Source organism: Barbus barbus, assembly GCF_936440315.1.
Source record: "Barbus barbus genome assembly, chromosome: 28".
In the NCBI taxonomy this organism is placed as follows: domain Eukaryota; kingdom Metazoa; phylum Chordata; class Actinopteri; order Cypriniformes; family Cyprinidae; genus Barbus; species Barbus barbus.
Genome location: NC_136756.1, coordinates 19331253 through 19355545, shown reverse-complemented (window position 1 = coordinate 19355545; position 24293 = coordinate 19331253). Strand labels below are relative to the sequence as shown.

Sequence of the window (24293 nt, the reverse complement as noted above, 5' to 3'; positions counted from 1 at the left end):
ATCAACTACTAGTGGTCTTTTTTGACCCCAAGGCCTGCTAATGTAGACAATAGTATTTGGCTGTTGTTCATGATTCACTGGGCTTTTAAAAATGCATTTTACTCACAATTTCTACCCAATAACTTCCTTTAGAGCTTAGCATAACTAGAAAAATGTACACTAGTGTTAAAAGATTTGGGACTATTATTTTTGTAATACTTTTATTCAGCATGGATGCATTAAATTGATCAAATGTCACAAAATACATCAGTTTCAAATTATTTTGAACTTTATATTTATCAAACTGTTTTCAACTTTGATAATAATAATGGTTTGTTAAGCACAAAATCAGCATATTAGAATGACTTCTGAAGGATCATGTAACACCAAAGAGTCAATAATGGCTTCTGAAAACTCAGCTACCAGAAAGGTAGTCTAAAATGTCCTAAATGGTTAGTAAATAATGAAAAAAAAAACTAATCCTTATATCTTAAAGATGTGCTCAAACACAAGCATAACAGTTCTACCAGTTTGAAGTTTGACTGACTGATGAACCGAGAACCCTCTATCCTCCGGATTACATTTTTGTATAAAACACAATTGCTCTGCCTTCGCACTCCTTCACCTCAGTCGATATACGTCAGCACCCTGCATGTTCCTGTGAAACTACTGTAACAAACGCCAGATATAAGTGAAGTACGGCTGCTAAAATGAGTCATTACCGTGTAGAGCTGCAAGCTGATGCAGCAGTCAGTCATACAGTTCCATTAAATCCATAACGTCACACTTCTAAAGAATCTTTCTCTATATGGTGCTCTCATCTAAAAAAAACACTACACAAAAGCTGTTCTTGGACTTAAAAGAGAGAACAACGCACCAACAAAGACGCAAGCTGCTCTTAAAACTTTGAGCAGACAGAGAAGAAGAGGATAAAGAGAAGGAGTGGAGATGTTCGAATGAGAACGAGTGCAGCAGATGAAGCCATGGGGAGTGCTGATTGCAGAATTATTTTCACACCACACACTGAGGAGACGAAACCATTCTTCTCGCCCTCTGTTCTCTCTCTTCATCACATTCATGTTCTTCAAAGGCATCTTTTCGTTCGCCGCCCCTCATCTGACGAGTACCTGCACTCCTCGTCAGCTCAAATCCTTTCTTTTTCAACAAAAATTGAGAATGGCGAGAACTACGCCAAGGTCATGGGCTTGGTTCCTAATGTTTAAATGTGTATGTTCAGTCCATTCAAAAACAGCTAAATGGATGTTTTTGCACTCGGTAACAGATAGAACTGAAGAATGGAACAGAGTGTAAGCATCTTGAGAAGCTTTTTAAAGTTTCTTTTCTTTGACCTTTACACGGAGCGATCACTGCAGGAGGAGCTAAAAACAGCGAGATGCATCACAACAGTCAAAGGTGTTTGCCTAATGCATGTCATCTTTAAAATGGCACAAAACACTGATAAAACAAGGAGACATAATGCAACAGGTAAAGACATCTAGAGTATTTATTTACATAGACAACAAAGTAAACTAAAATAATAAATAAAATATGGTCTTTTGAGACCATAAGTTACTTAGCATAAAAGCATCTGACAGCAGTATTGCTATTGTTACTTAAAACTAATGTTCACTAATAGAAATAAAGCTGAAACAATTGTTTAAAAGTATAAATATTAAATAAATTAAATTGTTGGATAAATTAGAAATATTGCTTTGGCAACTAACTGAAAAAAAAAATAGTTAAAGGAAAACAGGCTCATTTTACAACTCCCCTAGAGTTAAACAGTTGAGTTTTTTGCTGCTGTACCATGAGTGCAGCAGGCACAATGATATGACGCAGCGCCTGAAAGTAGTCCCCAGCTATATCATAATTAGTAACCTAGCTGGGGACTACTTTCAGGCATTGCATCATATCATTGCGCCTGCTGAACCCATATCGGACTACAAAATCAAAACTTTTCATTTTCCGCCGGTCTTAATGATGCAACTACAGAAGAGTCAAGTTTTAAATAGGAAAATTAGCGAAACTCTTTGGTCAAATCAGACCCATTGATTATGCTAAGCTATGCTAAAAGTGCTAAACGGTAAAACTCAACTGTTTAATTCTAGGGGAGGTGTAAAATGAGCCTATTTTCAAAAAAAGAGGAGTGTTTCTTTAAAGCTTAAGAACTAAATTTTCTAAAACTAAAATTACTAAGTGTTTATATACATATATAATTATATTTTTATATATATAATTCTAATATACTGATATGGTGTGCTCAATCATTAATAGTGGCCCTATTATTGCCAATGTTGAAGACAGTTGTTGCTGCTTAATATAGTATTTTTGCAACTCATTGTAAATGTCTGTACTGTCAATTTTGATCAATTTTATGTATCCTTGCTGAATATTAATTTAATATATCCTTGCTAAGTATTAATGAATGCAATGAAATGGTTCTTGAGCACCAAATCCGCATATTAGAATGATTTTTGAAGGATCATGTGACACTGAAGACTGGAGTAATTACTGCCAAAAATTCAGCTTTGCCATTACAGGAAATTACTTTTTAAAATATAGTCAAATAGAAAACTATTATTTTAAATTGTAATAACATTTTATAATATTTCTGTTGTCCCTTGTATTTTTGATCAAATAATTGCAGCAAAAAAAAAAAAAAATCTGAATTATTCCAAACTTTTGATTGGCACTCTAATAGTATATAAATGATCCTAAAACAACACTGTCTGTCATAAATATGCATAACATGTCAAATAACAATAATAATAATCCGTACAAACCCTCCCCTCCATCAAGAACTGCCCTGTTCTTCTTTAGGGTGCGAATGCCTTTAAGGACCGGCTGCTCTCAGGGATGTTTGCTTCTCCATGAGCTGAAATATTGATCATTTCCTGGACGGCTGGTGAGCCACATATATAATTGAAATGAATCTCTAGGCTTGTGTCAGAACGGGTGGAAGAGTTAAAAGGGGTATTGAAACATCCGCGAGGCTCTTAGAGCCTGAGAACATGAATCATGCTGAAAGAGGGAGATCTGTGGACCTTGCGGTCCAGCTATTGAACGCTGTGAAAGTTGAACAGATGAAGCACCTGACACGGCACTGGCCGCATGCTTGCTGAGAGGCTCTCATGGAGGAAACCAGACCGACCCAGAGGAATGAATGGACATCCCAGAACGCTACATCACACTGCATTTAAAATCACTTTTTTCTCTCAACTAATTACAGAATTTAATGAACTCTTGGCCATCCATTAAGCATTTCTAATTTAGAGTCCAGAATGTAGGCATAGCAAACTAAATAAACAATAATAAGAGCTAAAAGTTTTCTACAGAGTGCTGTTGCATGTCATAAAATGTTGTGCTTATTGGTTGAACAGACATGTCACCGGCTTCTAAGATCAACTAGGTATAAATTTAGCCTTTAACTTTGTTTAAATGTTGTTTTAGGGTCTAAGGTTTTGGTGACCCAGTCAGCAGTTACTCACAAAGCTAACAAAAAGTTGTGAATACACACAAAAAAAAAGTTATTAAAGAGTAAATTATTTATGCAACATGTTTTTAACATGAATTTACTCCACACGCTAATTAGCACAGGATTTCCCCCTATTCTAGTAATGAGAATTTGAAGATAAATATGCTCAATTGTCCAGACAAAAAAATAAAAAATAAAAAAAAAGTATAACAAGGCTAAAAACCTTTAAAAATGGTCTTAAAAACAAGCTTAATTTTTTTAAATGCAAAATATAATTTCTTATTCTTTTCTTTTGATTTGGGGTGGGGTGGGGGGGGGGACATGTTATGCTGTACTCAACATTTAAAAAAAAAAAATGAATACAAATAATAATAATTGTATCCACAAAGTAATAGGCATGAGCTTTGATATTCCAGTAATGAGAATTATATTATTTAATTATTTATTTATTTACTGCATTTCAGTAATAAGAATTTAGGGGTAAAAATGTGTTTAATTGTCCTGAAAATAATATCACAAGGCACAAAATCTTAATGGTCCTAATAACAGGCTTCATTTTGTTCATGCAAAATATAATTTCTTTTTTTCCCCTTTTGAATTAGGGATGAAATACGACCTGAACATTTCTTTGTGATATTTCCCCATAAATCTATGGTTCTATAGTTTTCCCAGCTCCCCACTGACACTGCCGTTTTGCACTTTGCCCATCATACAGCCAGTGAGGAGAGACAGTTTAACATCACATAAGGGGAGTCAATGGAAAACGCCTGACTCTTCTGAACCACAGCCCAATAACGCCTCCACTCAACTGTGTGACAGCACTGCCCTCTACAGGCCAAAGAGCTTTATGGCTCCCATCATGAATAACCCATGTTCCCCTGACACAGCCTCTGATTTACAGGGGTTTAAAGAAGCTGGACTTTTACTAACAGAGGCCTGGTGTGACACTCCAACATCCTCAGCAAAAGAAAACATCTGATTAGGTCTACAACAAAAATGGAACTTAGGGGTCCTTTAAGAAACAAATCATCATCTCATACCATTTGGCTGATAGTGAAACGCAATTGAAAATTCACAATAAATTAGACTTCATCCAACAATCGGCTTCCTTTTCACCCAAATCACCACAGGCCTCAAATCTTTGTCCCTCAAACCAAAGGTCGCTGATCAAATTAGATCTATCGATTCCTACATCTCCACACAAAACATCAGTTTTGTCATAACACCCCTCTATTAGAGTCTGGCCAGAGGGAGAGTCCCGCTTTAATTCTATCTTCGTTCCTCTATAATCACTCCCCCTGTTTGGAGTCTCTCTCTGAGGCGTATATTAAAACAGATCCATCATGTCTGACAGACCTTATGTGATCTCACGCTCCCTCTTCTGTGCTGCTGCTGCTCCTGGGGTTTCACAGAAGAGCAGACGTTTTATTCGGCTTCAACACTGACAACGGTGGAAATTAGCACATCACAGTTCCATAAACAAGAACCTCTCACTCTGTGTTAGACAGCAGAAAATGAATTAGCCAGGCTAATTAGTGAATAACATTGGGGTTCAAGCAAGATCAAAAATGAAGTAACATCTGGCTTTGGGAAGTAAATAATCAAGTTACTGGCTACTGGTAGGTGTCTTAATGAGGACTACAACATAGCATAATTATGAGAATGATAGTCTGTCCCTTGCTGATGCAAGGGATTCAAAACAAAAAATATACAAATAGTCTACTAAAGAAACACTGGTCATGAAATTAGCATCTCGTAATAACTTCTGCCATATTAGAAGTTAATCTAGATCTACAGATTTTTGTTTCTCCCCAGACGTGGCAACACATGAACTAACTGTTCAAAAGGTAGGGGTTGGTAACATTTTTGTTGTTGTTGTTGTTTTTTACTGAAGGGACTTCACCAAGGCTGCATTTATTTGATCAAAAATACAGTACAAAGGATAATACTGTAATAACATTACCCGTGATGAATTTTCAGCAGCCTTTACTCCAATCTTCAGTGTCACTTCAAAAATCATTCTAATATGCTGATTTGGTGCTCAAGATACATTTCTTATTATTATCAATGTTGAAAATAGTTGTACTGCTTTATATTTTTGTGGAAACTTTCCAGGATTCTCTGATGAATAGAACGTTGTTTCATAATGAATGAACTTTACAGAGTAATTGAACTGGATAGAAACAAAACTGAACTGACTTTAGATAAATAATGATAACTGTCTTGCTACAGCTGTTTTATAGCACAATTTTGGATTTGCCTCGTATTTGAAGTTTGCATCACTGATTTGGTTACTTTCCTGTTTAATATTGTTAAAGCTACTTTGAAACCAATGTCTATTGTATAAAACGCTATAAAATTAAGGTGACTTGACTTCAATCGATCAATTCAATGCATTATTGCTGAATTAAAATCATGCCGACCGCACATTTTTGAAGGGCGATAGAAGGTCTGTAAAAGTCATGGAAACTAATAAAATGTTAAAAGGATGGACATCTCTAGGGAATATTTTTTTTTAGTTATGCTAAAATATTGCATTTAATATTTTATATTGTGCATGTAACTGCTGTGTGAAATCTTTCTTTTAAAAAACAGAAATGTTTGATTTATTAGCAAATTCCCGAGTCAGATTGTTTCAATGAATCAGTCAAAATGTTTGTGAACCAGTTCACAAAATGAATTATTCATTACCAAATCGCTTAGAATCTAAATTAGTTTTAAAAAGCTTATGCAGTAAATCACAAATGACTGGAAAAGTCATTAAAATGCATTAAAACTGTGGGAGCCCATGTAACCTTTTTCATTAGAAATAATGCAAAATACAGTTTTGTGGTGTATAAATTCTCTCCATTTGCTTGGCAAGGGCAGCTGTGGCAAAACAGCGCAATGCAACTGTGAACGCCGATTAGATAACAAAAAAAAACCTAAATGGTTGACAGGAAGGCAAAAGGGAGCCAATTTTCAATACAATATGCAGAGCCACACAGCTGTTGGGAGAAAAATGGCAACATGTAATAAAACACAAAGGCACAGCGAGTAGCTGGAAAATGGAGCGTGCTACAGACATTAACCGCGGTCTCCACGGTCTGTGACCCAGAGTGGACATTTTCAAGAACTTTTATTTCCACTCGGCGGATCCAAGAGCCCATAATGGGAGATGTAAGTGAATTACAGTGGTGCCAGGCATGCAGACAGAAGTGTGTGCGGTCTTCTGGACAGCTAGACAGTAAATTCACAGCCTCAGATGGGCCTTTATTGTGCTTGCTGAGAGAGGCCAGAACACGTCTATCATCTCCAATAAACTCTGCTGGGTTCGGTTTGTTTGTGCTGTGTGCTGCCAGCACTGATGCTTCAAACCTGAGAGTTTCAGCAAAACTTAGAGCTGTAACAAAGATAAAAAATGTGTGCACCCAGGGTCTGGGTGACTGCTACCATTACTGGAAAAAATTAAAAATAAATAGCCTCAATGGCATAATGGAAAGACTGGGTTTATTTGTAAGTGCACTCAAAAATAACCAAATAAAAAGAAATAAGGCTGAATTAAACCGATTTTGAAGGGTTATTATCGATAACTAAAACTAAACTCATAAAATACAATTTCATTACTTGAAATAAAATAAACGTTATGTGAAATAAAATTAAAAAAAATAAAAAAAACTTTCAGCTAGTCGCAAAGGCACAATTTATTATTTTTTGTTAAAGCTGAAATACTGAAATAAGAAAAACTAAACTTAATGAAACCTACATATTTTAAATAAATAAATGACAAAACTCAACAAAATTACTAAAAGTAAAATGAAAAAAAAAACAATTATGTATAAAATTATATATATATATATATAAAATCTATCTAATTCAAAATAATAACAAAATATAATAGTATATCACTACTAAAATAGCATTGCTACAAGTGGCTGTTTCTATTCTATCTGAATCAGTTACTCAACCAATTTGATTTCATTGGTGGAATAAAAACAGGAAAAGAAATGTTGACTTAAGTTTACTGTACAGTTGTGAAAAGGAGTGATTAATGCTTAATTTTTGTTGAGAATTGTGATTAAACGTGTCATGGATGTAGTTGGCTAATATATATGAGGATTTACTGAAATTGTGAGAATGGCTTGTGTATATATTTCTATACTTTACATATTTTTGTAATATCTATTTTTGTTTTTGTAATATATATTATATTTTATTATATATGATATATTTTATCACATTTGCTGTGGAAAAGGAAAAGAGCAGGGCAGGTAAGCTAAACTGCTCCAGCAAAAAAAAAAAAAAGAAAAAACACTTTTGTTGAGCCTTGTATGTGTAAAGGTCCTTGAGTGTGAAATTTTCGTATGCGTTTTTCATATTTTTAACATTCATCATCCTTTCATATCAAAATGCTTGCTACGGATATGAAAACGCAGAAAATCGAACCCAGTCTGATTTTTTTTTATGACGTACAAAGGTTTCGGAGGCAGTGTGTAAACGTGATTGACACAACATGAGGTCGTATTTATTTTTCAGTGCGCAAAATTTCAGACAAAACTTTCGGACTCAGTGTGCAATGGTCTTTAGACTTACTGACCCCTGTTTCTGTAAATACTCCCTCTACAGAGTGAGACAACAAGACCGACACAGGACAAAAGCTGGACAGGGCCTAAGAGCAGATTCCTCTCAACAAGCATACTGAGACTCATGTGTTCTACAGCTTTAATGTACAGATGCTCAGCTCGCGCTACTGTAATTCTGCAATCCATTTAAGTTGTCACTTTAAAGAGGTCACCTCTTACATGGAATAGGGCATGAAGATAGGATGACTTCTGAATGGATAACACCCTTAGTCAAGCATGAAAAGGTGTTGCATCATGAAAATAACACAAAATATCATCAGTCAGTGAGAAATGAGTTACCCTACCTCATTGAAGAGCACTCGACCGCTCTGACCCTGCGTGCCACTGACAGAGTGTGAGCCGCTCTTCCATGTGCGCCCGAAGAAGTGCTGGTGACCCGAGTCAAACAGGGTCACACGCAGCTGATACTGGAGTGATGGCGGGGACTCTGACTGTTGTTATGCCAACCACAGGAAGAAAATGAGAAGAAAAAAAAAAAACAAAAAAAAAACAACTCTGTAATCAAGTGCATATACATTTTTTTACAATTATTTCTCAAATGAAAAATGTTTTGGGGTAGTTGGCATAAGATTTCAAGCAGTGACAGTGTACTGCAGTGTGACACAATATAATTAATCGAAAACTAAACATTCTACAATATTTATTACCTCATATTAATCGCATTTCAACTTTACATACACACACACATGTATACACACACACATACATATATATATATATATATATATATATATATATATATATATATATATATAAAAACCTTGCAAATTTTAGGCAATATAAATAATAAATAAATATTACTTATTGATAAGTAATATAATTATGTGTGTCTATATATTATATACTACTAATATACATTTTATAGTTTAGAATTTCATTATACAGACCAATTATATAAAACATTATGTAATTTAATAAATATTATTTTTGATAATTGGTATACTTGTGTGTTTGTTATTTATTACTAATAGATATGTATTTTATATTCTAGAATTTCATTCTATATACTGATTATATACTAATATATTTATATTAAATTGTGTTCGATAGATAGATAGATAGATAGATAGATAGATAGATAGATAGATAGATAGATAGATAGAAATACAAATCAATTAATACTTATTCCATATTCAATTATATTTTTTAGATAAAATAACAACTTTAATTTCATTCATGTTTTCTTACCTAAAAATAAGAAATATGGGTGAAAAATGTCTGGGTACACTTGATGGTTACAAGTTAAAATATGAGAAATAATGACTAGTAACAATCTAACAATACATCTTAACTTTTCCAGAGCATGTATAAACATCCACCTGTTTTACGTGAAGTCCATCGATCTGTTTGAAGACCAGCTGCAGACCTTGAGAAGATCCTGGAGCTTGTCTGGCTGTTTGACTGTGAGGCGGGATCACACGGTTTCTCAAGAAAGCGTTTTTCCAGTCAGACATGTGCAGGGTTTCTTTATAACAACCAATCAATCGACCAGGGAACGTTTCTTAAAAGGGGTCGGTCAGTGAGCGTTAATGTCCCCTGGCAAACATCCCTGAAAACGCCTAAAAGCTTCACAGATTGTTAAATCATTCCCTGATGCGAAGTGAAGCGCGTGTTACTTAATTAAAATCAAATGCGGAATATTGACTAAATGTAACGCTAAATCACCCAAAGACTTGTTTAGGCTGCTCATTAATTTCAGTCTCTGCAGCAGTACACAACTCTCTTTCTTTTCTCCTGCTAACGCATGTCGCATTTAACTAGGCTAATTTTACAGAATAACTGCCTCTGACATTTTTGACACACGCTCTACCCACTGTTATTGTCATAATCATAATACATATAATAAAAAAGCGGGCTCAGCTAGTTGTAAGGAACGGTTTCTCTCTCTGTAGTGGTTGCCATAGCGTCTGTCAGCCGTTGCCAGGGTGAATTAAAGAGCGTTTTGGCGCTTTCCTGCAGGAGAGAAGTGCAGGGTTACCGTATACCGCCACCGTGTGGCTCGGTGGAGAATCCAAGCTCTGACTCGAGTTCCGTTTTTAATCATAATATCCGATTTAATAGTAATAATAAATAATAATAAAGTTTATTATTATTATAAGTTTATTAAAACTACAATGGTTGACCGATTCTCCCGTAGTTGTAATCCTTGAGGCTTCAGCATTCACATTTGTGTGTAATTTATGTTGTGGAAAAATGTGAAAGTCTATCGAAATAATGTTAACCACATATCTTATTCATAAATAAACCGTCATAAACTGTCCGTGTTATTTTTATCTTCATCCACGAGGTGGCAACACGCGTCTTGTCGTTGTTTTGGTCGCTCATTCAGACACAGCGGAAGAGAAACTTCGCATTTCCGGAAAAGAAAATATGCACAAAATAACAAAACCTAAGCTGGTTAAGATAAGAAGTGCCAATGAGGCCAGAAAATACGGAATTGCAGCTGCTAACCTAAAGGAGCTGGTTAAAAAAGGATGTAATTTACTAAAGGTATTAAAAATGTGGTTTATTACTGATATCAGTGTTAACGTTACTATACAAAGCGTCTGGATGCAGCTGCTGTCAGACATTCATAATTCATATTTTATCCACAGGCGTCCAGCTCCAAAGTACATGTCTGCTTATACGAGGATGGGACAGTAGTTACTGAAGAGTATTTTCAAAATCTTCCCGATAACACAGAACTTGTTTTCCTGCCTGAGGGTCAGAGCTGGAATGGACGTGAGTGAATTTCATTGACTGACTTGGTCTGAAACTGGAAAACACTGCCTGAATATAATAAACTATAATATTGTGATCTATTATCAATAATGTAACCAATCGGATTGCTTTGGCTTTTTCATTCGCTACAGTTGTTCATGAAATAAACCAAGTCCTGGGTTTGGACAGAGACACAGACCTTCTGATCAGTGCAGCAAAAGATCTTCTGTCAGATGAACATTCTGCCAAGCGGCGCAGAATACTGGCAGACCTTCTGAGGAACCTGAGGGACAATTCAGAGGTGGAGAACAGAGAAGAAGATAAGGATTGGTTTGAAGGTAAGTTAGGGGAAATAACATAATACGCAGGCATTTACTATGTGTACTATAACTGATTCTTCTGAGGCAACGTTAATACATTTTCATACATACTTTGTGTTGTTGTTTTAATTACTGATACTGTGATTATGATTTGACACAAACCTAACCTATGTATTTCATATTTCTTATGATAGAAATTAATATATATACTATCATTTTTATAGATAACCTTATTAGGCTTTTTTATCACCTCAATTGTTATTAAATATTATAATTCACAAAGAACATGTCACCTTGAACTGGATGGAAGATGTTCTTAATTTCCATAAAGTTATTAAAAATATTTAAAAATATCATTGAGTCTGTCATTTATTTGCATATATGTCTATATATATATATATATATATATATATATATATATATATATATATATATAATTAGACATTTAATTACATTTTAATATTTTTCAATATGAAAATGGCTGTGTACAGTATATTTCATATACTAAAATTTGTATGTTTCTAAATTTCCTTATGTCTAGGTATTGATGCCCGGTTTAAAACCAAGTCTGCCTACATGAAGTATAACTGTGAGAGCAGAATCCGAGGATATTTAAAAGAGGTGTGACAAATGGCACTCAGTTATATTAAGATATTTATTTTATTTAGTGGAGTTTATCATTTATTTCATGAAGCAAAGGAGACTTGCTGTTATTTTGAAGGAGATTTACTGTTCACTGTCTGTAGGTTGATGGATATACGCAAACTATTCCAAATGCCAAGATAAAAAGTGAATATAAAAAGGTGGTGGAGATCCTGGTAGAGAAGCTGAAGGCTGCACGGTATAATGGCACCTATTTTGACAGATCGGAAAGGGACATCCACAGGCTCTGCACTGAGGAGGGCTGGTTCACCTGCCAGGTGTCATTTCTAATGAGTCTTATTTAGTTCGGTCTAGCATCATTTTTCTTTGAAGGAAAATAATGAAACATTCGTTCACTGCTTTGTCAGTAGTTCCTGTTTGTGTAAGATTCTAAAAGACTTTTGTGCTAACAGGGTGCCTTTGATGAGAACAACTGCGCATTTCTTCACTCAATAAACCCGTACGGGAGCCGCGAGAGCAGAATCCTCTTTAGCACCTGGAATCTGGACCACCTGTGAGTAGTAAATCTCAAATGTAAATGTTTATTATAAGAAATTGAAGTATATTTCAATCTTAATGCATATTTTTATATCAACATATCAATATTTAGCAATTTTGATAAAGATAACATTTTAAAATAAGTTTTAGGGATAAGGAATAACGTTCTGAAATGAAAAAGCTGGTGGTTTTTTTAGGATAGAAAAGAAGAGGACTGTCATCCCCACACTCGCTGAGGCACTGAAAGGCAATAAGAGCAGCGATATAAACGTGGATTATTTCTACAAACTGTTATTCACAAGGGAAAATCTCAAGCTCGTTCATATTGTCTGCCACAAGAAAGGGGCCCATGAGCTCAGGTGTGACTCCCGAAAAATCTACAAACGGGTCAGGAGGACTGTGAAATGAAAGCACAGCCATAATCCTCTTATGAAATATGCAGCTTAGTGTGAAAGTTTCAGCTTTGGTGAATCACAAGCACTGATGCAAGTACTGAGATCCTCAGGGCCATTTTATTTTATGAGGTTATTTTGCGCTTCTGGTACACATTTTTAATTGTAACTTTTAATTTCAGTCATATACCAATTTTTGTATCAATGCAACATTTCTGTTTAAATTATGTGAAAACATTTTTCAGGGTTTTATAACTGACTGATTTTATATTTTTATATTTCAATTTGTATTGGTTTATTTTAAGCACATAGGCCTGGTTTCACAGATAGGGCTTAGACTAAGCCATGATTAGGCTATAGTTCAATTGGGACATTTAAGTAATTTTTATAAACGTGCCTTAGAAAAACATTACTGTGCATCTTGAGACAAAACAAAGGCACTGATATATTTTAAGGTCAATCAGTGCAAGTTTCTTTCAGTTGAAACAGCTCAGACATTTTAGTCTGGGACTAGGCTTAAGCCTTGTCTGTGAAACCGGGGGTAAATGTCTTTGAAAAGAGTCTCCATTTGAATCATGAATGGGAACAGGGTATCTTGTACAGTTAATGTTCATAGTACTTCCATCAACAAACAATAGCCTTATTTATTGTACAAAATATACTCAAGCTTTCATTGAAAAAGATGTTTTCCAAAGCTGTTAAATGAGATTTATTTTCTCTGGACGGAGTACTGTTGCTTTCACATGATAATACACAGATGATTTGCCATTAAATAAGTTCAAAAAAATTGCATGTCATATATACATACAAAGTATTTGGTAGCAAAACAAAACCTAGCACTTGGTTCATCACTTCAATAGAAAAATATAAACTTCAAAATCATACTTTCTACTATTTTTACCTCATAATTTGTACATAGTAGGAAAGAAACTACATTTTAAAATGTTACATCTTTGAGCCACTCGTGAAGTTAGTGCAAATTCTGTTCCTTAAGATTATAAAAATATCATATACAGAAATCAAATTTCTGGTGGAGCCACATGCATAATACAGTTTGAAATTGTTGGCTTAAAATTACAACTTTACATATCTTAACAATAAAAGCCTTTTAATTTGAGATACTAATCAATATAAAGATCTTTACATCATATCAAAGAACAAAATAGCTACATGCTTTAATTTTCAATTATACAGCACCAAATCTGAAGTATTAAGTGTTTTTTCAAAACAAATCTATTCATTCTCAACAGAGAATGTTTAAAAGTGCCAAATTCATAATGTCCAAGCTAATGTTCAAATTGCTTTCAAAGTCTAAACAGCAAATTTGAGGCACTTGACAGATAGATGTATTTGTTGATTTCAGAGCACATTAGTGAGGAATAGTTGTAGAAAACCCAGTGTACAGAAACTTATAGAAATTATAGCTTTCTTTTAGCACAAACCCCAATCACATGATGGTTTTAGCTAGCACAAAACCCTCTTAAATGTACATTCGTTTAGTGGCACATATAATGTTCTGAAGTTTATAATTAGGGATGCACTAACATTTTTGCCCTAGTTGATGTACCTCATCAAAACTGCATAAGAAATAATTCCATTACTGATAAATAAACAGTGCAGCTCAAACGTTAAGAAGGCTTTTGGAATAAAATAGCTTGTTTTAAAACAATCAAGTCCATTTTACCAGCATAAAACTCCTTCCCTGTCAATGGCAGACAGATTGAGTGACTCTGTGAGAGGAACTGTGTCCTCATAGATGCTCGTCTTCACTGTCCTCTTTGGCATAGTAATGCATGCTCCTGTACTCTCTCCGACTCATTCTCTTGCTGCCTGGGGTTCTGCGTGGATAATCCTGCAACAAATCAGGTCAGAATCTTTTCAAACAAAGCCACATTCACACATTAAAACTGCATTAATGAATGAATATAGGCTATTGAGTTTATGCATCACAAAATCAGACACCTGCTGCGCTTTGACACCCAATTGTGCATCAACAGACTTTCATTGCAATAATCCTACATGGTCTTGTATTAACCTCAATATTTTAGGATTACTGTGTGCAAACAAAGCCATCTGGCTGCATGTTATTTATCTGGAAAGCTTAACTTAGACCAGAGTTATGTTACCGGGGCAAAGGGCCATGAATGTTCACATCCTGCATGGGCCATCAACTGATATTTAAAGCATTTAATTCCACTATTTAAAGCTAATTTATTTCTTATTTTATATCCCAATTAAAGAAACTACACATCTTTTCTAATAACAAACAACAACAACCCCCCCCCCCCCCCCCCCCCCCCACCACCTTTTTTTTTAAATTGCTATAACAATGGGGTCAAATATAGAGTCAAAAGAAAGTAGCAAGCAATAAAGTTAAAAATAATAATAATATTGATCAAATCAGTCAATTGTGGAGAGGGAACTTTTACATATATACACACACACATATATCCTATAGGTTCAATAATATCACCTTAATGACTATCAATAGGTTATTTTCATTGCCATCAAAGTGACATAACTGAACATAAACATAGGAGCCTGATAAACTGCTCATTTCATAAGAAAGTTTCAAACAGCTCTTAGAGGCTTTTGCATCTGAACTCCTCATATATATTGATTTTATATATTATCATTAAATAGAAGTTTCATTTTTTCTCTTTTATTCAAAACTGGGCAACGAGTTTCTTAAATGGCATGCATTTATAACTAATTTTAATTGCATTATTTGTAACTTTAATTGCAACAGACATTTTAATTGATAAATTAACATACTTTTTTTTTTTTTTTTACTATATATCAATTCGATATTATAGAGAAGGGGTGCCCAACCGTGTTCCTGGCGATCGACTGTTCTGCAGAGTTTAGCTCCAACCCTAATCAAACACACATGCCTTTAATTTTCGATTAGAGTTGGAGCTAAACTTTGCAGGACAGTCGATCGCCAGGAACAGGGTTGGGCACCCCTCTACACCAGGGATAGGCAACTTCTGTCCTGGAGGGCCGGTGTCTTGCAGATTTAGCGCCAACCCTAATCAAACACACCTGAAGAAGCTAATCAATGGCTGTATCCGCCCCCTATACCCTCATTCACTATTCCCTACATTAGTCCACTCATACAGTTCACTTGAAGGAGTGAATGAAAACGAGTGAGTGAATTCGGACATTGAGTGCACTGGAAGGACTGCCGCTTTTGTGTGCTGAGCCCCCTCCTCTTCACTCTGCTGACCCACGACTGCACACCATCCCACAACTCCATTAAGTTTGCGGATGACACGACTGTGGTGGGTCTCATTAGCAACAGAGATGAGACAAACTACAGGAGCGAGGTGAGCCGCCTGGCCGGGTGGTGCAGTGACAACAATCTCTCTCTGAATGTGGAGAAGACAGGAGATTGTTGTTGACTTCAGGAGAGTACATACTCAGCATGCCCCTCTGACCATCAACGGTGCGACTGTGGAGAGAGTGAGCAGCACCAAGTTCCTGGGTGTGCACATCACAGAGGACCTCTCCTGGACTAACAACACTGTAGCACTGGCCAAGAAAGCACAGCAGCGTCTCTACTTCCTCCGCAAACTTGGAAGAGCCAGAGGCCCGGCCCCCATCATGTGCACCTTCTACAGAGGCACCATCGAGAGCATCCTAACTAGCTGCATCACTGTGTGGTATGGCGCTTGCAACGCATCCTGCCGCAAGGGTCCGAGTCATCCGCCCGCAGCTGAATCATCCATTCATTGATTTTAGAAGCGCTCGTCCACGGCGTAATACAACACATGTACAAATTAATTGTAAATTGACTATTAGAGTTTATACATAATTTCCGTGACAGAGTTCAAGATATAACTATCCTTCAATCTTACTATTGGAGCTGCCCGTAAAAAAATTATTATTAAACAGCAAGCAAACTATGCAAAAGCGGCAGTGCTTCCGGTGCACTCAGTGTCCGAATTCACTCACTCATTTTCATTCACTCCTTCAAGTGAAATGTATGAGTGGACTAATGTAGGGAATAGTGAATGAGGGTATAGGGGGCGATTTCGGATACAGCCAATGTCTTCAAGATCACTGGAAAGTTACAGGAAGGTGTGTTTGATTAGGATTGCAGGACACCGGCCCTCCAGGACCGAAATTGCCCATCCCTGCTCTACACAGACGTCTAACTCTAGTCACGTGACCATTTCCACTAGACGTAAAAATGTTCACATGTTTGTACTTAATTATATTAGCAAAATACATCAAGGTTCTTTTAGAACCTTGAAAGTCAAACGTAATTGCAGGTCAAAGCTCGGAATTAAGTTCAAACCAGCGCTATTTTGCTGCATTTCTGCACTGATACCATAACAATGTGTGTTCTGAATCTGTTTTGCTTAACTTACCTGAACAACATCCATGTTCCCAAAGAACTGTTCCACTGGGAAAATGTGATTGCTGTCCTCGTCGAAGAGAGTGCTCGGGTCTTCTTGCGTTTGGGGACTGTGAATTACGGTCTGGTCCATCTTCGCCTCTGCAGAGCCGCTTGTCAAAGCAGTACACTTGGCGGCCGAGTTCTCCTTACCGCGTCGTTCACCCGGAGTCTTTTTCCCGGCTTTAATTTTGACGTTTTCATTCATGGTCGCGCTGGAGTTCTCGACTACTTCACCGTGAAACGGTCTCTTTGGAAGACGTTTGGCCTCCCCGCAGTCGCCAGCCATCTGCAGCACTGCGCTCGCGATATCAGACGCCGATCTCTGCACCAAACCGCGCAGAACCCTCCTCCGCACAGCCTTCTGTGGATCAAAGTCCAGTAATAAATGTATAAGTAAATAAAATATCAGCGCGGTTTTAGACGTGGCTGATACATCGTGAGAAAGCTTGTTACATTGTAGCGCTTTACTGTAGCCGACAGACGGAAACTGCGGGGAGGAGATGGTTGGGTAGACTGACACTGACCTTGACTGAACTTTTCACACCAGGCGCGTTTAAAGAGACAGTACCGCGCACTCGCAGTATGTGGCTCCCAACGACAATCTGAAACAAGAGAGCACAGCTTATTAGGAACACTGTATGATCAATAATTAATACTGAAGTTTCCCCGTCACAAATTACTTTTGTCCTACTGAGTGTCGTTTCGTAAGAACAGAGATTTAGGTAAACGAATCTTTGTGCTCACTACCATCCAAAGACTTTTTTTTTTTTTTTTTTTTTTTTTTAAATGGGGTCTCTTTTTTGCTTTTCTGCCTTAAAAGATCGACTACAGCACTTAACGAATATGCCTTTAATAAATAAGCCATCATTCGTGAACAAACTGAATTAACTGGGACAAAAATGTGAACCAGTCTAGTTCGCAACCAGGAGAGAAAGGCTGCGGAATGAACATGTAAAAATTAAAAGATAAGATTTTTCGATTCAACTCGAAAATGAATCAACACAAAAAGCATACACTGAATAAATACGTAAAAGGATCTTTCTATTAAACCGATTCAAAAAATTCGACTCACTGGGCGATTCAAAATCCCCAACCACTACTGCTGGAAAAAAGTTAACAAATTACGTTTATGAAAACAACCCGTGAAAAACAACATTATTATAGTAAACTGTGAATTAACGTTGTTTTAGTAGCCTATCCTAATAAACGAAATTTCACACTGAAACATTGATCCGTAAACTGTCCAATAAAGTCTGCGTAAACTCGAAAGTGATCGTGCAGGTTCAGATTACATAAAACGACTTCTCAAACACAAAAGCGTAAAAGCTCTTACCTGCTTCGCCCTCATTGGAAGTTTCGGCATAAACCGAGCGTGGAGTCCTGCGAGTGTTTATCTCCAGTGACCGCTAAAGCCCCGCCCATATCCGATCGTCTACGAGACACAGAATCACAAGACTGGAGCTGAAAACATTACCAGGCGGTGGCTGATACCCATCAATTAGTCCTAGTCCACTTGTACAAGTTATGACCAGTGCAAACGATTAAAATAGTACATGGGATGGCATGTTATATTCATCGTGGAAATATGTCGAATGAATCAAAGGCCTAAGGACTGTGACGTGAATATGATATAATGGCAGGTTGCATAAACTGTCCTAAAAAGTTAGTCTTCTTTCTTTCTTTCTTTTTCTTTCTTTCTTTCTTTCTTTCTTTCAAGGCTGGTCATAACTTTAAAGTCAGTTACAAAAAGTTAGATTGGTCTAATTTGAATAAAAATAAATAAATATAACTGATTACCCTTTATTTAGCTGCTAGTTGGTCAAACTAGTCTTAACAAAGTGGCTTAACATCCGTGGAAGAATTAATATGTGGGGTTTATATTCAAATATTTGACTCTGAGTACTGTATGTAACAATCATAAAACAATTTCCATAAAGGATTTTGTTATTCTGAGCATTGCTTCATTTGCCAGACACATGACATTATCACAGAGCTGCAACATTTAACTGATTTCACATGGAAAATGAAAATGTTAACAGGTTTTAAAAGCATTTAGGTATTATGTGGCACCCTGCTGGAAAATGCAGCCAACACTACTTTATGATGATTGTGATGATTAAATGGTCTCTGGACCAAGCTGGTCGTTTATGGCTATAAACCAATGGCACTGGTCAGTTGTCTTACCTAGGACCAACATAACCAACTTGGCAGACCATCAGTTAATCTGGGTGGGGCTGGCACAGCTCAAATATTAGGCTAAATTGAATAAAATGTTCTAAAAATATGTTTGTAGCTTTTATGATGCAGAAAACACAATAAACTTAGGCTATGTAAATGACTAATAATATCATTTAAACACATTTACATTTGATAGGACAATCTAATTTGTCTCGGCGATATTGCAAATTAAATTGGTGACTGACTCGCTAAGAACCACACGGTGGCGCTAAATACTAAAATTATGAGTTTAGGGCTAATAAACTCCTTGACATATTCGAGCATCTTTCTGAGTGTGCTTGTGAGAGGGACGTGAAAAGTGGGTTGCAAATCTTAAAAATGACGAAAAGTTACTTCAACTCCAATATTTACATACATTGAATAAGTAAGTAGTTCTCATTCCAACTCTTCTTGGGGACCCTCATTTACTTCGCTTGCACAGCTGTCGTGTGTAACCAGAGATCCTGTAGCAGGTAGGTGTCGTTAAACTGGAGGAGAGAGGAGGGCAGACAGCCGATTGTTTTACAGGATGACTGCCTCCCATTTTCAGCAGTTCAACGATGGAACTTGAAGCGAGAAGAACCTGTTGCGACGATTAGTGACAACGGGACAAAAGACTAAAACTTAGTCCGACGGGAGGAAAGTGGAGAAGACCGTTTTTAAGCTTTATCAAAATGCATTTTTATGGACTATTCGCTCATTTTTATATTTCCATAACACTTGGGAAGTTAATTACAGCGGACCTGGCTGACTTTTCATGACAAATCCACTGGTCACCCGACTGGAGTGCTCTCTGAGGAGCGTGTGCGTAATGGAATTCTTCTGTCGAAAGAAAAAGAATTTAAGGACTGCGGTCAGCCTGACTTTGGTTTTTGCCACTTTACTGATGCTTCAGAAGTTAATTACAGTGGACACGAATTTCAAAGATACCAAAGTCGACGTGAAACGCAAATGGTGTGGCCCAACTTGTAAAAGCATAAAGGCCTTTGAAAATTCATCCAACGGTAATGGCTTGGCGCCGGTGGGAAAACCCATGCCAAGGAAATGGGACGTGGATAACATTCAGTGTCCTGAAAATTCGACGATGAAGTCCCAAGCCTGGTTTCGTCGTCTGAGCCCAAGATTTCACGAATTTGTCCTGCACAGACATTGCAGATACTACCCAATGTTACTGAATCACCCGGAGAAGTGCAGCGGTGATGTGGATGTTCTGGTCGTGGTCAAATCGGTTATCGAAGAACATGACCGGCGAGAAGCCGTGAGGCAGACCTGGGGAAAGGAACAAGAAATCCAGGGCTTGAAAATCAAAACACTATTTTTGTTAGGAACTCCAGCCACTGGCAAAGACGCGCGGAATTTACAAGCCCTGGTCCAATATGAAGACCGAACCTACGGGGACATCTTACAGTGGGACTTTATGGACACTTTCTTCAACCTCACCTTAAAGGAGGTGAACTTTCTGAGATGGTTCAACATCTACTGCAGTGGAGTTCCCTTCATCTTCAAAGGGGACGATGACGTTTTTGTCCACACCAAGAACCTGGTGGAACTAATTGGCTTTCGGGTGGAGGAGAACAGGGTGGAAAACCTCATTGTAGGAGACACCATTTTAGAAGCTAAACCGATCAGAAACCGCCAGAGTAAATATTTCATTCCCAAAGAGTTGTATGATAAACGCTATCCACCTTATTTGGGTGGAGGAGGATTTCTCATGTCTTCTCTGGTGGCCCACAAGCTCTTTGCAGTTTCTGAGAGCGTGGAGCTTTACCCCATTGATGATGTGTTTCTGGGCATGTGCCTTCAGAAGCTGAAGATCATCCCCGAGCTGCATCTGGGCTTCCGGACATTTGGGATCATTAAGCGTAAAGTGACTCCTCTGAACCGGGAGCCGTGCTTCTTTCGCAGCCTCATCGTGGTGCACAAACTCTTTCCGCAGGAGCTGCTGCAAATGTGGAGGCTTGTTCAAAATGAGGACTTGAACTGCGCCAGACAAGTCGTAATATGAGGAGTATTTATTAAGACAGGGAGAAGATTTGTTTTTATTATTATTTTTCAAATGAAGCGTATTTGTAATTTTCATCTTTTCTTTTTGTGATTTTGTAAGGAAGGATGATGATTACTTGTGTTATCAACTGTAAAATGTAATAAATCACAAGTCTTTCAATTATGGTCTTGTCATCTACAGGGAACAAATACAAACCCAGTCTACAGATCTCGCTCAACAATGTTTATTCCAGTGAATATTTGATTTTTTCCTCCAAGTATTCTGAACACAAACCTTAAAGACTTGGCTAAAAAGATAAAACCCACGAAAAAAATATAATATAATAATAATATAAGTAAATGAAAAAAGATGCAAATTAAACACAAGTGGACCTTTATGACAACATACAATAGGTTAATGTAAAAGGTAACAACAGCATAAACAGGTGTTGGCATTTCCCAAAAGCACAGCAGTAATGACTCTATGAACTACTTTACTTCCAAGATCGATTCTATCAGAGATAAAATTGTAACCATGCAGCCGTCAGCTACAATATCGCATCAGATAGTGCACTATATAGATCCCCTGAGGAACAATTTCACTCATTATCTACTACTGGAGAGGAAGAATTGTATAAATTTGTTAAATCATCTAAACCAACAACGTGTATGTTAGACCCTATTCCATCTAAACTACTAAAATACCTGCTTCCAGAAGTCATAGATCCTCTTTTGGCTATTATTAATTCATCACTGCCATTAGGATATGTCCCCAAAACCTTCAGATTGGCTGTTATTAAGCCTCTCATTAAAAAAACACAACTTGACCCCAAATATTTAGTTAATTACAGACCGATCTCAAATGTCCCTTTTCTGTCAAAGATACTAGTAAAGGTAATATCCTCGCAATTATATTCCTTAGAGAAAAATAGTATTTGTGAGGAATTCCAGTCAGGATTTAGACCGTATCATAGTACCGAGACTGCTCTCATTAGAGTTACAAATGACCTGCTTCTATCATCTGATCGTGGTTGTATCTCTTTATTAGTTCTACTGGAACTTAGCGCTGCGTTCGACACTATCGACCACAACATTCTTTTAAATAGACTAGAACACCTTGTTGGCATTAGTGGAAGTGCATTAGCATGGTTCAAATCGTATTTATCTGAACGCCATCAGTTCGTAGCAGTGAATGAAGAGGTATCATATCGATCACAAGTGCAGTACGGAGTACCTCAAGGCTCAGTACTAGGGCCGTTACTTTTCACGCTTTACATGTTACCCTTGGGAGATATTATCAGGAGACATGGTGTTAGCTTTCACTGTTATGCTAATGATACTCAGCTCTATATTTCTTCGCAGCCCGGTGAAACACACCAAATTGAGAAACTAACGGAATGCATAGTCGAGGTGTTAATTATCAGACCTAAAAACCCCACATGTAATAACCTAGAACACTATCTAACACTTGACGGCTGCTCTGTCAATTCTTCTTCATCAGTTAGGAACCTAGGTGTGCTGTTTGATAGCAATCTTTCATTTGAAAGCCATGTTTCTAACATCTGTAAAACTGCATTTTTCCATCTCAAAAACATATCTAAATTGCGACTTATGCTGTCAACGTCAAATGCAGAAATACTAATTAATGCGTTTATGACCTCAAGGTTAGACTATTGTAATGCTTTATTGGGTGGTTGTTCTGCACGCTTGATCAACAAATTACAGTTGGTCCAAAATGCAGCAGCTAGAGTCCTTACTAGAACCAGGAAGTGCGACCATATTAGCCCGGTTCTGTCAACACTGCATTGGCTCCCCATCAAACATCGTATAGATTTTAAAATCTTGTTAATTACTTATAAAGCCCTGAATGGCTTAGCTCCTCAGTACTTGAGCGAGCTCTTATCACATTATAGTCCTCCACGTCTGCTGTGTTCTCAAAATTCTGGCCATTTGATAATACCTAGAATATCAAAATCGACTGCGGGCGGCAGATCCTTTTCCTATTTAGCACCCAAACTCTGGAACAATCTACCGAATACTGTTCGGGAGGCAGACACACTCTGTCAGTTTAAATCTAGATTAAAGACACATTTCTTTAACCTGTCTTACACATAACACACTAATACACTTCTATTATTCAAATCCGTAAAAGGATTGTTAGGCTGCATTAATTAGATCAACCGGAACCGGGAACACACCCCATAACACATGATGTACTCGTTACATCATAAGAAGAATGGCATCTACGCTAATATTTGTCTGTTTCTATTCTGTTTCTTAGTCCGTGTCTGGATCAGATGGTGGATTGGCGCCGGGAGATTATGTATGTGGCCCTGATCGTCGGTGGAGGCCGGACACCTGGATGAGGCTGGAGACATATCCCCAGTCACCGTAGCCACCCGATCCGGTCCGTATCCAGCCCAGATGGTCACTGCAGTCACCAGATCCAGTCCGTATCCAGATCAGATGGTGGATCTGCACCCAGAGACGACCTCTACAGCCCTGATCGTCAGCGGAGACCAGGACACCGAGATGAGCGCCAGAGACAGATCCCCAGGGAGGACCCCGCCACTTAGACAGCCATTGGGAAAGACCAATGGAACCAGCTGAGCCCTTACAATCTGACTTTGCTGCAGTTGGAATTGAACTGCTTTTTCGTTTGGCCAGAGGAGAACTGGCCCCCCGACTGAGCCTGGTTTCTCCCAAGGTTTTTTTCTCCACTTTGTCACCGATGGAGTTTTGGCTCCTTGCTGCTGTCGCCTCTGGCTTGCTTAGTTGGGGACACTTAATTTCCAGCGATATCGTCGACCTGATTGCAAAGACACTATTTAAACTGAACTGAGCTGGATGATGACATCACTGAATTCAATAATGAAATGCCTTTAACTGAAAATCTTTTTTTTTTTACAAATCTTTATCTTTTCATTTTACATTATTGACACACTATTTTCCTTTTTTGATATTGTGCAGTTGCTTTGACACAATTTACATTGTTAAAAGCGCTATATAAATAAAGGTGACTTGACTTGACATACAAATATGTAACACCTGTTTTGGCCA

At 37.3% G+C, this 24293-nt stretch overlaps 4 protein-coding genes across 5 annotated transcripts in view; 2 read left to right on the top strand and 2 right to left on the bottom strand.

Annotated features, from left to right (window-relative positions):
• The window catches only part of nphp4 (nephronophthisis 4), a 156026-nt gene extending 145982 nt beyond the window's left edge, over positions 1-10044 (bottom strand). The window contains exons 1-2 of the mRNA XM_079383228.1: positions 9396-10044; positions 8361-8507 (exon numbers count right to left, since the gene is read on the bottom strand). Of these exons, the coding sequence (XP_079239354.1) occupies positions 8361-8507; positions 9396-9530 (282 nt within the window). The 5' untranslated portion in view covers positions 9531-10044. The remainder of the gene's footprint in view (positions 1-8360; positions 8508-9395) is intronic.
• Positions 10045-10405: 361 nt separating this feature from the next.
• dffb (DNA fragmentation factor, beta polypeptide (caspase-activated DNase)) lies at positions 10406-13511 on the top strand. The gene is made up of 7 exons (XM_079382982.1): positions 10406-10566; positions 10671-10797; positions 10929-11114; positions 11638-11717; positions 11843-12016; positions 12152-12252; positions 12434-13511. Exons 1-7 carry the CDS (start codon positions 10447-10449, stop codon positions 12642-12644), a joined length of 999 nt encoding a protein of 332 aa, XP_079239108.1. The 5' UTR covers positions 10406-10446; the 3' UTR covers positions 12645-13511.
• LOC306848437 (UPF0688 protein C1orf174 homolog) lies at positions 13318-18408 on the bottom strand. 2 transcript variants are annotated; one of them, XM_079382983.1, is made up of 4 exons: positions 18367-18408; positions 17558-17635; positions 17005-17394; positions 13318-14480 (listed from the first exon to the last, which is right to left on the bottom strand). In XM_079382983.1, the coding sequence occupies exons 1-4, from the start codon at positions 18394-18396 to the stop codon at positions 14379-14381; spliced, it is 600 nt and encodes a 199-aa protein (XP_079239109.1). In that variant the 5' UTR covers positions 18397-18408; the 3' UTR covers positions 13318-14378. The 2 variants fall into 2 exon arrangements, with proteins under 2 accessions (XP_079239109.1, XP_079239110.1); XM_079382984.1 differs by having other exon boundaries at positions 17487-17635; positions 18367-18395.
• Positions 18409-20052: 1644 nt separating this feature from the next.
• Positions 20053-21406, top strand: LOC306847886 (UDP-GlcNAc:betaGal beta-1,3-N-acetylglucosaminyltransferase 7-like). The gene has a single exon (XM_079382112.1). The coding sequence runs from the start codon at positions 20062-20064 to the stop codon at positions 21253-21255; it is 1194 nt and encodes a 397-aa protein (XP_079238238.1). The 5' UTR covers positions 20053-20061; the 3' UTR covers positions 21256-21406.
• Positions 21407-24293: the final 2887 nt, after the last annotated feature.

What these genes read in the sequence shown, in the direction of transcription:
- LOC306848437 (XM_079382983.1), bottom strand. Translation starts at nt 18,396, where the DNA reads ATGCCGAAACTTCCAATGAGGGCGAAGCAG. An exon ending in TTCCAATGAGGGCGAAGCAG is followed by an intron (nt 17,636 to 18,366) that starts GTAAGAGCTTTT and finishes CTCTTGTTTCAG; the next exon opens with ATTGTCGTTGGGAGCCACAT. An exon ending in GGAACATGGATGTTGTTCAG is followed by an intron (nt 14,481 to 17,004) that starts GTAAGTTAAGCA and finishes GATTTGTTGCAG; the next exon opens with GATTATCCACGCAGAACCCC.
- dffb (XM_079382982.1), top strand. Translation starts at nt 10,447, where the DNA reads ATGCACAAAATAACAAAACCTAAGCTGGTTAAGATAAGAAGTGCCAAT. An exon ending in GGGTCAGAGCTGGAATGGAC is followed by an intron (nt 10,798 to 10,928) that starts GTGAGTGAATTT and finishes CATTCGCTACAG; the next exon opens with TTGTTCATGAAATAAACCAA. An exon ending in AGATAAGGATTGGTTTGAAG is followed by an intron (nt 11,115 to 11,637) that starts GTAAGTTAGGGG and finishes CCTTATGTCTAG; the next exon opens with GTATTGATGCCCGGTTTAAA.
- LOC306847886 (XM_079382112.1), top strand. Translation starts at nt 20,062, where the DNA reads ATGGAATTCTTCTGTCGAAAGAAAAAGAATTTAAGGACTGCGGTCAGC.